This window comes from Aythya fuligula, chromosome 3, assembly GCF_009819795.1.
Source record: "Aythya fuligula isolate bAytFul2 chromosome 3, bAytFul2.pri, whole genome shotgun sequence".
NCBI classification, from domain to species: Eukaryota; Metazoa; Chordata; class Aves; order Anseriformes; family Anatidae; genus Aythya; species Aythya fuligula.
In genome coordinates this window covers 90,567,197-90,581,481 of record NC_045561.1, presented here as the reverse complement: position 1 = coordinate 90,581,481, position 14,285 = coordinate 90,567,197, and the positions used below count along the sequence as shown (strand labels likewise).

At 32.2% G+C, this 14,285-nt stretch overlaps 1 protein-coding gene across 1 annotated transcript in view; it reads right to left on the bottom strand.

Annotated features, from left to right (window-relative positions):
- EYS (eyes shut homolog) overlaps window positions 1–14,285 on the bottom strand; it is an 836,985-nt gene that overhangs the window by 737,000 nt on the left and 85,700 nt on the right. The window contains exons 6-8 of the mRNA XM_032185496.1: window positions 13,720–13,879; window positions 779–883; window positions 347–486 (exon numbers count right to left, since the gene is read on the bottom strand). Coding sequence (XP_032041387.1) covers window positions 347–486; window positions 779–883; window positions 13,720–13,879 — 405 coding nt within the window. The remainder of the gene's footprint in view (window positions 1–346; window positions 487–778; window positions 884–13,719; window positions 13,880–14,285) is intronic.

The window sequence follows — 14,285 nt, the reverse complement described above, 5'->3', positions numbered from 1 at the left end:
AATTTTGCATCCAGTTCTTACAAGTGTAACAGCATAACAGAAAGTAGGCAACAGAAGGATAACTATAACTCAATAACAAATAAACATATAAAGAGTAAGGTAGGAAGAGCTCAGGCTGTTTGTCTGACAGCGGCTAGGCTAGTCACATCATGCACTTTTGCATTCACATGTTACACAGGAAAGAGGAAGGTTAGGGTATATTATTAGAATTAGAATATATTGAGAATGAGTATATGTCCTGTGTTTAGGAAAGCCCTGGGAAATAAGCCATTGTTGGCACAATGCTCTTCAAATAACTTGCTTGATTTCCCCAAAACACTAGAGGGAATATATCACTTTATCCTACCTTTGTGTTTCCAACACATGGTGATAAACATGTGTAATTAAATCCATGAGATTTATTCACACACAATGCTCCTGGGCCACAGCTTATATTGTAGAATATGCAGGCGTCAATATCCAGTTCACATCTTTCACCTTCAAAACCTACACCACAAAGAGAATGGTCAATCACAGTTCATTCACAATACTGAGATTGTGTCTATTCGTGGTGTTAGCAGTTAATATCACTCTACTAATTTGGCATTTTTGTTTCCTAATCAAAGTGAAAAAGTTCTATTCTTCATTAAAATATTAATTTCATACATTGAGATATATTACTGTTTATTAATTTAATTTTTATGTTTTCTATTTTTCAAGTTAAATATTTGGATGGGATTTTCTTGTTCTGTTCAGAAAATAAAATAAAATTAAAAAAAAAAATAATACAATGATTCACCTATGGGGCAGGTGCACTTAAAATGGTCTTCATAGTCCACACATGTTCCTCCATTTTCACACGAATTGGAATTACAGTTATCAATTTGCACCTTGCAGAATTCTCCTGGGGTTGGAAAAAAAAATCTTAATGAGGTTAAGAATTAATATGGTGTATTTAAAAATAAACAAACAAACAAAACCATAAATAACTAAATAAACTATATAAGTAATATTAGTAAAATAGCCATTGCTTTAAATAGCAAAATAGCCCTTCTGTTTGTTTAGAATTTGTAAACCTTATGTAAGGTTCCAGACTGCTTTAATAATATGAAGCCTTAAGCCTTCATATGAAGCCTTACAGTCTTAAGGAAAAGGTCATAAATTTTCTCATGCAGAGAGATCCCTATCAATATTAAGAAACAATTTTAGATTGGGATTCAAATGGGGACGGGGAGATGAAGAGATTTTTTCACTGGAAATAATCATCTGAAATAAAGGTAATACTTTTGCACTTTCTTCTACATTTTACTGCTGATAAAAAAATCCTGATCTCTAGTCAAGACTTTTTATTCTATTATACATATAATTTTTAATGTCTTTTCTGTGCTTTAGTTTGGCTAGGAAAAAGCTAGTTACATTTGTCTGAGGTTACCTTTAGTGCCATTCTGCTGGACAATTATTTGCTTATTTAGCTGAAGATATTAGCTCAGCAGAAAGAAACTGAACTTGTAATTGGGTAGTTTGGTAGTTCTAAAAACACTGTACAGGAGAGAAATGTATTTCTGGCAAGGTGAAAAGAGTCTATAAGGAAGACAATGAACTGAAAAGCCAGTAGATTTGAAAAAAAAAAAAAGAGAGGGAAAAAAAAGGGAAAGGAAGGAAAAGGAAGGGAAGGGGAGGGAAGGGAAGGGGAGAGGAGGAATATTTTCTCCCTATTTTGTTTTGGTATGAAAACCAATATAATGAGTCCTATATAAGGGTTCTTGAGATTTGTTCTTGTTATTGGAGTGATATTTTTTCCATGACATTTTTAACTTATTTTTAGTTTCCTATTCCTATGGCAGAAAGTTTTATTTTTATTTATTTTTTATTTTTTATTTGTTTCATTTTAGAAAAGATAAAAAATGCATAAATGAAAAAGTGAAACAGTTTTTACTATGGAAAAATCTAGAAAAAAATGGAGAAGTTCTGAACAGTTTCAAAAAGGAAAACTTCAGTAAGGAAAATAACAGTAAGATTACTCAGGTTTACCACCTACTTGTTTGTAATCAATTACTGATTACAGTGGCTTAAGCAGAAAAAGCAAAAGAGCTGAACAGAAGAAACATATTGGAGAGATGTACAAGAAACTGGAATATATTTTTTTAATCAGGCAATATGTTCTGTTAAATGGTATGTAAAATGTTAGTATTCTCTTAAATTCTTCATATGGCAAAAAAGTATATATATATATGTATATATATAATGACTTTTTTAATGCTTTTTGATTTTTAGTCATTTCTCCTTTGAATCTAAGCTAGAGACCTCAAGAGAACATGAACTAGTGGGATAAAATACGGTAAGGGATGGAGTCTCTGTTTCAGCAAAGCATTTCTGTTAACTTCAGTCACATTACTCCATTCCTAACCAAAAATATTTAAGTTTTCAGAAATATACATTATATCTTTTAATAAACTGGAATAGAGTATCAAACTAAGAGTTAAAGTTTGCTTTTTACTGACTTCCGTAAATGTTAACAGGAATATTAAGGCCACATTGCTGTGATTTACTGGCCATAAATCTCTTCCTTATGCAACAGGTGGTACAGCACACGTGCAATATGTTCAGAAAGGTTGACCAACATACCAATCAGACTTAATGTTTATTTTGCCGATTGCTCCTCAGCTAAAAATAGCCCAGTATATAACAATTTCTCAACAGTCAAGAGCATATTTTACTGTTGTAAAGCTTACTGAGTTAGAAAGACTTAAAAATATTTATTTATGAATGCTAGAAAATTTTAAAAATACAGACAGTGGGAAATTAGACACTTCTTGTTGTTTATAGCTGTTACATAATGCAATGTGTAACATTACATGGACAACTGTGGACAACTTGACCTTACATTTACAAGATTCCAATTTGCTCACATTGTACTGACACTAACAGTAACTAAATGCATCCGATACTGTTGTGATTAATAGTTTTAGAAAGCAATGCTATGAGCTAGAATAAGAGTTATGAGATGTGACTTTGTGATATGATTGGCAAAAAGAAAGGTAAAAAAAAATAGAATTTTAATTAGGAAATCAGCTGAATGCATCTAGGAAGTTATGCGGTCTCCTAGATTTTTCTTTTTCTTTTTAGTTTTTAATTATTTATTTATTAAAAATAGGGTAAGGAAAGCAACATTGGAAAAAGGTGGCAATAAACTTCAGCTCCATTTAATAAAGATTTTGGATCCAGTTTTCGTATTTATTCATAAAGGTGGAATTGTATTGTCCAAAAACCCCTTATGAATAAAAATTAGTACAGATCAAACTGGCTTAAGAATTATTTTGGTATAAATCTGAAATCCTTATAAAGGCTGAATCCTTTAAGCAAACTTTACAACTTTTCACTGTCACAATGAGGTCACGGAAATGCAGTAACTCCAAACTGTTATAAAATTTTTTAGAATCTTAATACTGCTGAGAAATGCATAATTTATGGTATTAAGATCTGATTAAGTGCTAAATGGATGTCAGGAGAGATCTCCACAGTAATCCACTTAGCTTTTAATGCCTAATTATCACTTCATAGTGAGTGAGGGCTGAATAATTGAGAACTGCAATACTTATATAACTCAAATAAGATTTTTGTGTGCAATTAAGAATGTTTTTCTTCCATCAGAAATAAGTTCAGAAGGTACAAGGAACAAAGGAAAAAAATGAAGAAATTACAACATAAGAGGGAGGGAAATAATTTGATTACAGAGTTTATTGCTGTACTGTTTATTTAAAAAAAAATAAATCCTTACACAGTTTTTACTGAAGTGTATATTCTTACAGTGAAATTGATTAATTACAAATTTTATGCCCAAGATATCAGATAAATAAAATATGACCACAAGAAATCTCATACTTAAAATTAACAACAAAGAAATGGGGAATGCTAAACAATTTTCAAAGTATTTAGGAAAATGGAAAGGAAAAGTACTGGTTACAGCCAAGTATTTACATGGATTAATTATTTAAAAGTTAAGAAACTATATACTGCTGTACATACTACATGTTCATGCTAATAACAAGTAAGAGTGAAAATTTCTGATGCTTTACAACAGTCCGCCTTTTGGAAATAATGAAGAATGATAGAATCGTTCCAATCATTTGGAATGATAGAATCATTTCCAATCATGTAGATTGGAAAAGACCCGTGGAAATCATCTTGCTTTCATGTGCTTGGAAGTGCCTTCCAGGTGGACTTGGTCCATAACTTTACTAGGGACTGAGGTAATAGCCTGTACTTTCCCTTTTCAGTGGTGTCCAGTGACAGGACAAGATGCAGGGGGCACAAACACAGGACCTCTATATGTCTGATGTGCTTCTGTACTCCCTAAAAGTGTTTTCTTTTACTGTGGATACTGCTACTGGTCTCAAGGAACCAGAAGGATACAACAGTAAAAACTGAGGTATAAAAAGCAATTTACTTCTTATTGGATCCCCCTGTCCCATTCAGCAGTGAGTCCAGATTTTTCCTGAATTTTCTTTTGCTACAAATGTACTTAGAGAAAACCTTCCCTAATGCAATGCTTTACAGAAATATAGGCATGGTATGATAGCAGAGACCTTGAGAAATGGAATAACAGAATGTAGCATGGAGTTCCACAGGTATGGAATGAAGGCAAATGGGGCACAGACTTGGCACTGGAGACTCCAGAGCAAAACACAACTCACCAGTGGTAAGCTAAATAAATACAGACCTAGAGCTGATAAGAACTCATCTCAGGTGTAACATTCAGTTTTACTTTCAGCCATTGCTGCTAATGACATATTAAAGGTTTAATTTAACCCTGAACAAAGCAAGTTCCCTGACAGAAGCAACAGATCCAGTTATTTCTACTTTGCATATTGCTGATACTAGGAACATAAGAAAGCAGATGTTTTGATGATATTTGAAGGTAGAAGCAAGAGAGTGATTCATTCAAATTTACTATTCTTCCCCTAAGAACTTTAAATAAATAAATAAATAAAAATGTTATTTGAAAAAGCATGAACACTTGAGATTGATACTCAGACCTGCTGAAGTGTGGGCCTTTATATCCATGCTATTGCATTTACAGGACATGAAATCCTAACTTTTAGAATGTGATTTGTCTTATCCTGAACTTTACATCCAAACTAGATCAGATGATTGGAATCTTTAAAATGCTCATTTCTTTCCACATAATCTGCGGATAACACAGAGCAACAAGATTGATAAAGACAGTTACAATGTAGGCACTTAAAATGAGGCTTGATTTATTCCACTCCCAGAAACTCTACATTTAATTCTTTTGACGGTCATTAAATTCATTTACAGTAAACTTTATTGGACCCACTAGAATTTGGAAAACAGTTTTTCACTGGTTCTGAATAATTCCTAATTGGAAATTGTGTTGAACTGTGTAGTAAATGTATTTTTAGATAAATCTAATCATAGCAATTAATTGTTGTGCTTTTCCAAATAAAGTAGATTTTGCAAATGAAAAAAGAACAGCAACAACAACAATAAAAAACGCAGGAAAAAAGAACTGATCTGACAATTTACATGTGTAGATGGTAAAAATGTCTGCCTGACTGTAACTCACTGAGTTGAACAACCAAGTTTAAATTACTTGGTTTTATTAGAGTTCAAAAATTTTACTATAGGCTTCATGAGAAATCTGTCTATAATAAACCAGTAATTATAAATATGAAAATAGGTATTTAAGACAAATGCACATTGTTTTTCAGTCCTTTCAGAACAAAATATAATGGTGTACTGATAAAACATAGTTGTCTAGACTCCCTCTACAGCTAAGCATTAAAAACAGGAGGATGTAATTCATCCCATTTGAGGAGAAATTTATAATATAGGTGAAAATAATTGTTTTGTGAGTTGTGGGTGCTTACAACTAGATAAACTCCACTGACTATACATAGAATTGAAAAAACCTGTAGACTAAATTCTTACTTTTAAATTGCTAAAGATACATCATACTGAATTAGTTAAGTTATTGATTATCTCTACTTCTATCCCAATATTTAATTAAAAAAATACTTAAATAGTGTAAGTCATAGACGGTCAGTGTAGGATGCATACTACTAAATGCTGACTGTTACATGTGAGCTACCAGTTGAGACAATGCATCTATTATGTATGCTTCTCAGAACATAAGAAGTATTTAAGAATACTTTACAAAAAGTAATGAATAATACCACCTTCTGAAATGACACTTGACTTCAGAATGCACATATTTTTCTATAGTGGTATTTTAAATTTAATCTGTGAATATTATTTTTATACTTAAAACTGAAACATTTTAATATTTTCCTTTCTTTATTTCCACAATTTCCTCTACCTCCTTTTCAGGATGGTGTTTCACAAGGGCTTGGAAAGGATAGTATCACCTACTGAATCATCAATATTTCTTTCTTAATTGCTTTTTGAGACTTTTCATCTAAGAATTTGTTTACTGAATGTTACTTAGGTAGAAAGTATTGACCATCTCAAACATCTTTTAAAACACTGTCAGCAAGAATATCTCTGTCTCTATTTTTTAAATTGTTTCAAAATAATTTATTGTGGGAATAAAACAAATGGATGAAAATAAAAGGCAATAGGTCTGTACAGAAAGCCAGAACAGAAGTAGAAAGAATAGTAAGAGATAATATTTTGAAAGGGAAGAAATAACAAGGATGAAGCAAACAGACTGTCTTTATAGAGATTAAATCTCAGTGTGGTGGTGGGGTGATAGGTTCAAGGAAAGCCTTCTCCTGTTTTTTTACATATTTTTTATTTTATTTTTATTATTATATATATACATATATATATATATATTTTGCCCAGCATCTGGCATTACGTAGTATCATATAGACCTTAGGGGTTTTAAAAGCTCAGTAGAGCTCTTCCTACTTGAGTGATAGTTTATGCGGAGAGAAAAAATAGTTTTACAGAGAGAATGAAGCAAACATATTGAGTCTTAAAACTCTTTCCTTATGAAATATTTTTCAATTTATCTCCTGAAATTAATTCTTAATAAAGAATAGGTGCTAGATTGTGAAATCCACAGGAGCAGTGAAAAATTATTTTAAATATTTGAACTCTATGTTTAGAAGCTGGTGTTTTTAAAACTTTTTTTTTTTTTTTTTTTTTTTTTTTCAAAGAATCTTGCAAAAAGTTGAAATGGTTTACAAAACTTTATAGCATAGCATTGAAATTGTCTTTCTTTCAATACTTGAGTTTAACATGAACATACTTTAAAAGTAATTCTTATTTTTCTGAGAGGAAGACATTACAGAAAGTTAGCCCAAGAAAAATGTAATATTAAAAATTTTTAAGGATATAGTTCTTCTAATCAAGACTTAAAGGGAACAGGTTCCATTAGCTACTCAGAACCAATAATTTCCTTGGGTTGGAGATAACAATTCTGGAATCAGAACTCATAATTTACTAAACATGATTAGGTGAAGGATATAAGGCACATTTACACCATACAGTGGAGCAGTATTCTAGAGAGCTACTACTATGTTGCTTTTTTTTGAAAGCAACATAACCTTTTTAACGTAGAGACACATATGACTCAATAAGTGAGAGCAACCAAAATGAAAACACACATTCACTAAATGCTGTCCCAGTTTCATAGATTAAGGAAATCTAAACTTTAACATAATCATGGCGAATTTGCTAAGCATGGCAAATAGATTTTTTGTTTTATTATTTTCATTGTTAATGTTTCCTTTTTTTTTTTTTTACATTTCTAAGTATATAAATAATATTGTACATATAATTTATAATATAAATAAATAATAAATATTTATATAATAAATATATTAAATATATAATGACTATAATAAATATATAATGAATAAAGTTTATAATATATATATAAATAATATTGTTAAAGACCAAAGTACAGAAGTTTGCTGTATGCAATTTTACAACATAAAGTGGGTTAAAAATATGATGAGTGTTTATGTCAGAGGAAAAATATCATCATCAATATGAAACCATGCCTTCGGTCTGTCATATTGTTGTAGCACCATGTACAGTATTCAAACAAAACTTTTTTTTTTTTTTTTCTTTTTTAGAAGGAACAATAACTGAATACAAAGCTTGAGAAGTAGCATAAGAAAGCCTTGAATAATTAGTTTGTATATTAGCATAAACCTAGGTTCAGAAGAAGTATAATGGACTATGTTAGAAAATGGTGTGGTACATTGTGTCTTAGGAGTGATAGCATGGTTAAGCATGGTTATCAGTGTTTTAAAGAAGAAAGGGGATATTCAGGCTGATATAAGAATACTATGGTAGATTGGGTTTTGTTTAATCATGTTTTCTACCTATTATGATAAATTCTTCAAAAACCTTAAGCCCCATCCTGTGTTCTTCCAATATACAGAAAGATTTCAGAGAACAAAAGGTTTAAGACTGGTGCCTTTTAATGAAATAAGATAGAAGTACGAAGATCAGCTGTGTAAGCAAAACTAGGTCTATGTCATACCATTGTTCAGCTCTCCAATCCATTTTCTCTTACTAAACATGCAATATTTACATCCACAATACACGGTTTTTATGTTTTAAGACCATCAGTGTGATAAGTGACTTTATAATGCTGCTGAAAATTTCTGAACCTTGGTAAGATCTGAAATGCTGTGTCTGGTTGAGCTTATCAATTCAGCCCTCCAGTTTCTGTTTCTGTTTCTTATTGATGATTTTTTTTTTTTTTTTTTCTGGTGATGTACAGATACATGGAAGTACACTATTTCTTCAGCTGTCTCTGTACGGTTAAAGAAAGCTGCAACCTCTTAGTTTCCTTCATCACTTACAACAGACCTATATGCTGGGTAATAAGAATAATGAGAATGAATAGTGCACTGAGTTCTTTTTAACCTAACAGGTCCAGAAAATAAAAGGTTAATGAGTATTGTACTTTGATTTAACAAAAAGAAAAAAAAAAAAAAGTTTTACAGAGAGGGTTGGAAGTACTATTTGGAGTTCATGAACAGATGTAGCCAGAATATTTTATATGTCAAGTTTAAGGACACATTTTAAGCATCTCTTTCAATAGGCTATCTTATTGAATTATTTACTTAGAAATCCATAGACATTAATATTATATACAAGCTTTTCAACAAACTACAGCATCATTAAACTAAACATGTAAAATATACCTTCACAATGGACAATCTTTCGAAGTTCTTTCTTATTCATGAAGGCCAAATGCATTCACTGTGCACTGACTTAAATAGAAAACTGAAATAGTAGAAACTATGAACATATTCATAAACATACATGTCCACTGGGAGTGTTTTGTTTCATTTTAAAAACAGCCAGAACTTAAATACTGATATGATGTTTCCTGTTGAAATATCAGAACATTTTAAGTTTTTTTTTTTTTGTGCAATTGCTGCAAAGGACAAAAAAAAAAAAATGTTTCCAGCATAAAAATTTCAGTAGGCTCAGTATTTCTTATGGAAATCAAGGCCTGAGAAAAAGTATTGACTTAACCTGCCTTTAGGTCCCAGTCTGCATGGAGTTCCCACAAGTATGGTACATCAGACATCATTCCTCTCTTAGTACTCTAGAGTTTATCTGCCTCAAAGTATGACAGCCTGGTTTAATGTCTTCCTTTTATTTTTGAACTGTTTACTGCCCTACCCTTTTTTTTTCAGTTAGTACAGTGGAGTTAGTACAGTTAGCTTCAGATGGAGTTGTAATACCACTGTTTCAATGCTCTCAAATAATTCAGCTTGATATCTTCTTAGGTAAAAGATCTTTGTAAAAACCCATGCCCTACCTTAAAACCATTTACCTTTCACTGTAGCTAATATTATTCAGCCACATCCTATTCTAAAGGGCATTGCAAATAGGAGGAAACATTTCTAGACATCTGTTGAAGAGTACTAGAGATTGATTTACAGTGGTTATTATTTTTGCTCTGCCTGTTATCACTGAAAAATCTTAAACAGAAAACTGAATCTTCTGCAAAGGAGTCAGTTCTGATTTTCTTCATTTAAGAAAGGTATTCTGAGTGAATTCTTTATTAATACTTAGCAAATGTTTTCTTATATTCCATTATTTCAATTTGTAGTCTTGATTTCAAAGTTCAGTCTTTGGAATCTCTGTGCACCAACAATTTCTCTTTTAAAGGTGACAGCAGTAATAACACCTAAAGTGCAGTGAACAAAGCTTAAAATGACAAAAAAAATGACAGCATTTGGAGCTGAGACATATACTTCAGTGTAATTCCAGTTACACTTCTGTAATGTAGGAACCTCCCATGATGCTACGAAAATTCTTCTACCAGCTCACCTTTAGCTCAGGGAATAGAGCTGGGGAAGAAATGTTATAGTTCTTTATATCCATTTGAAGGTTTTGAGACTTATAAAAACCTTCCACTGAACATCACATGAAATAGAGACCTTATCCAAATGTTCTGGACAATTTCTTGAACTGAGAAAAAGTAAAATGTAATTATTTCATAGCAGGGACTTGGTCACAGTATCCAATATCTGCTGTGATTTTGAGGACCGTCAGACCCTCAGTTATCCTGAGATGGTCTTTTTCAGTCTCTGCTTCTTAACCTGTTCATTGTGTTGGAGAAAGACAATGCCCCTATATGTGTATCATTAAGGCCTTCTATAGGGCTAAATCTACACCAGTAAATTAAAAAATGCCAGGGAAAAGTCTGTTAAATGGTTAGAACACTTCCAGGTGGGTTCCTGTATCCTCTTAAACAATTAGTTTTTCGCTCTTTTCTTTAAAAAGAGCACAATTTGTTAGCTTCATTAAGACTCTTAATAAGCAGTTTTGGGTATAGCCATTCTATTATAGAGAATAAAAGAATTTTAAAATGTGTATACGACCAGAGAGAACCAGTTAGATCAGGTCATATCATTGTTTTATTCACTAGTATAAGCAGTATCTTAACTGGATTGTGAAATGAAAGATTTAGGAATTTTTATATTTCATTTCTTCTTCTCTTGGACATTGGATGTGGTACTTAAGGACATGTTTTAGTGGGTAATAGGGGTGGCAGGGAGACAGCTGGACCAGATGACCTTGGAAGTCTTTTCCAATCTTAATTATTCTATGATTATATGATTAGCTATTATGGCATGAATGATTCTTTCTACAGAAGGCTGTCTCAAACCACCTACATAGTTCAGTAGTGCAAATTTCATTCATGTCTGTGTATATGTTTTCAATATACCTGTGGAAATTAGTAACCCTGCCTTAGCTCAATAGAACAATGAGAGAAGGAGAAACAATAAATTGTGGATAAATCTGTGAATGCTTTTAAAGAGTCTTCCAAAAAGAAAGTTTGAATATGAGAAGTAGGTATGTTATTGAAGGAGTACTTTAAATTCTGATCTGTGAGTTTGCTTAGGGTGCAGTTCATTTTAGCAGCAGAAAGATTATTTTAATTAAAGGATTTTTCTACTAACTAAATTAAGTGTCTAACATGCCCAATCAATTCCTGCCAATATGATTGCTCTATACACAAGGAAAGTTAGTAATTAATTAGAGGAAGCTTCTTCAAGGACAATTGGTCTACTCTGCAAAACTTGAGAAATCGCTGACAAGGATTGTTTCATTTCAATGTCATAAGCTGTGTTGCTTACATGTACTTTGTAGATAACAAAGGTTTTTATCCACTTTCAGAGAAGAGAATAAATCATAAGGAAAAATATGGAGCTAACTGTTCAAGGAAATCAAATACAAAAGTCATAACATCTATTCACCAAAATAACTGTATTTTATAACATTTTTTTTCTACCCTTTTAGCCTTTAAACCAAACACATTTTTTTTTCTAAGTCAATTATCTGAAATGTGTTTTATATATAAACAGAAATAAAGAAGTACTTTTAAAATCACATTTGTTTGTATATACTAAGTTTCTACAGAGGTTTCATTAAAGAATATAACACTAAAATGAAATGATTTTAACTTTTTTTTTGACTTTGCTTTTGACATTTTTTAAGTCTAACTACTGCATTTCATACTTTGTTTTTCCAAAGACAAACCTACCCCAAATACGATTTAGATGTTAATGCAAAGGCTACTGCTGTAGTGTTTATAATTTATAGTCATAGACATATATTAGAACAATTAGATGTGAAACTGCAACAGCCTGTGTGGTTGCAGATGTTATGTAATTCTAAGTTGAGTAAACATGACAAAATAATCAATAAATGGTCTTTCCCTCTTTCCTTCTCAGGCATACAAATGAAATGATAAACATAATAAAAATGCTAAAGAACAATATTGAAAAAGTGACATTATTTAAAAGCAAAAAATAAAATAAAATAAAATAAATATTACAATACAAAGAATCTCTTAAATTCAGATCCCACAAAGGAAAGAATATTGACCTGAAGGTAGGATGGGACTCAACACTGAAGACACTTTCACTTGAACACAGTTGTAACTCAGTGTTTAGTAAGGCTGAACTGTTTTGATTGCATACATTTATTATGGTTTAATACTGTCTGACAAACTTTTGTTGGGGTTCTATATTTTTAAGTAGAAGCCTTACTACCACTTCAAAAGCCTTGATGTGTTCTGGTGAAACAGTACTGCTATTAACAAATCCATAATTTTGGTTGTTATGCCAAAAATCATAACAATAGCAAATCATACAAGTGACAAGGTGGAAGTGAAAAGGCAGGTTGATAGTTATTACTGAGGTTCTGTTTCAATGGCAGTATATTTGAAATCTGTTTCATATGTATATTACTAGAATTTATTTAGACTAATTTTACTTTATTTATGTAGTAAATATTGTTTCTACTTCTTTCTTTCTTTCTTTCTTTCTTTCTTTCTTTCTTTCTTTCTTTCTTTCTTTCTTTCTTTCTTTCTTTCTTTCGGCACTTTCTTTCTTTCGGCACTTTCTTTTTTTGGCACTTATATTTAAGTTTATATGTATACAGCTAATATATGTTTCCTTAATTTTACCTAAAATTGGAGTGAATCACATGCAATACCTCTCTTTCAGTGCTCTCCTTCACCAAATATTTCTAAAGTATTGTAGAATCTGCTTCAGTCTGAGGTTCTATTTAGAGGGTAAGGCTGGAGGAAAATATTGAAATTGTTTTCCTTGCCAGCCAAAACCCAAGGTGGTTAATCTAAGCTATTTTTCTAGGCTTCCTTTATATCCAGTAGAAAGAAAAACACTCCTGAAGGAAGTGTTTCAACTACTAACAGCTATCTAATACAGGTGGTCTTTATTCCCCTCTGAAAATTCTTACCCACTGAGTATACATGGAGCCTGGAAAATTTGTTTACTAGGTCTCACAGTACATTAGACTTCTAAAGTCAAAGTGAATCGGTTAATCCCACCCCAAACTGACTTGTGTAATTCATTGAGTGTCCATCAAGGAATTGAAATATATGGCAGAATGCAGCTCTTTGCTAACTAAAGTTATCTGAACAAATATAGGCTGATATAGAGCTAACAAACTCCCAGTCTTTCCACTAGTTAGATCTATAATTCACATGTATACACACACACTTAGTGTCTCCAACTGGAGCTGAAACCTGTTCAAGGTCTGTTCTTACCCTTGTATGGAAGGTTCAAATGTAATCTGTAAGTTTAATTTAGATTTTGTAAGCATCAAAGGACAGAAAATACAGAGATATGATTACTGCACCAAACACTTCTCTATTCCTTATTTTTGAAAATGCAGCATACCTATGCTTCAATACTTGAAAGTTAATAAAACTACAGAATTCTACGTGACATGTATATGCCTTACCTGTGGAACCATGAGGACACAAACACTGAAACACAGGTTGCTCTCCCAGTTGGCTCATATCAATGCAAGTTGCTCCATCAGAGCAAATATTTGGGTAAATCAAACATGCATTTTCAGCAAATTGGCAAAATTTTCCTGTCCATCCAGGTGCACAGAGACACTAGATATTAAAACATATATGTGTATTAAGAACAAAATAAAACAAAAACAAACAACAAACTACCACCACCACAAATAAAAATATAAAATGGAAATGTAAGGTAGAAACTTTGTACACATTTATTTGGGTCTTGTATGTCACTACCACAGGGTCCATCCATCAGGAGCAAACAGCTTCACGGGTTGCAGCGTGGAGATCTGCTCCATGTGGGACCCATGGGCTGCAGGCGGACAGCCTGCTCCACTAGGGGCCTCTCCACAGGCCACAGGGGAACTTGTGCTGCATGCTTGGAGCACCTTCTGCCCTCGTTTTGCACTGATCTTGGGGTCTGCAGGGCTGATTCTCACTCCTCGCTCTCCCAGCTGCAGTTGCACAGCAGTTTTTTTTTTGTTGTTGTTTGTTTGTT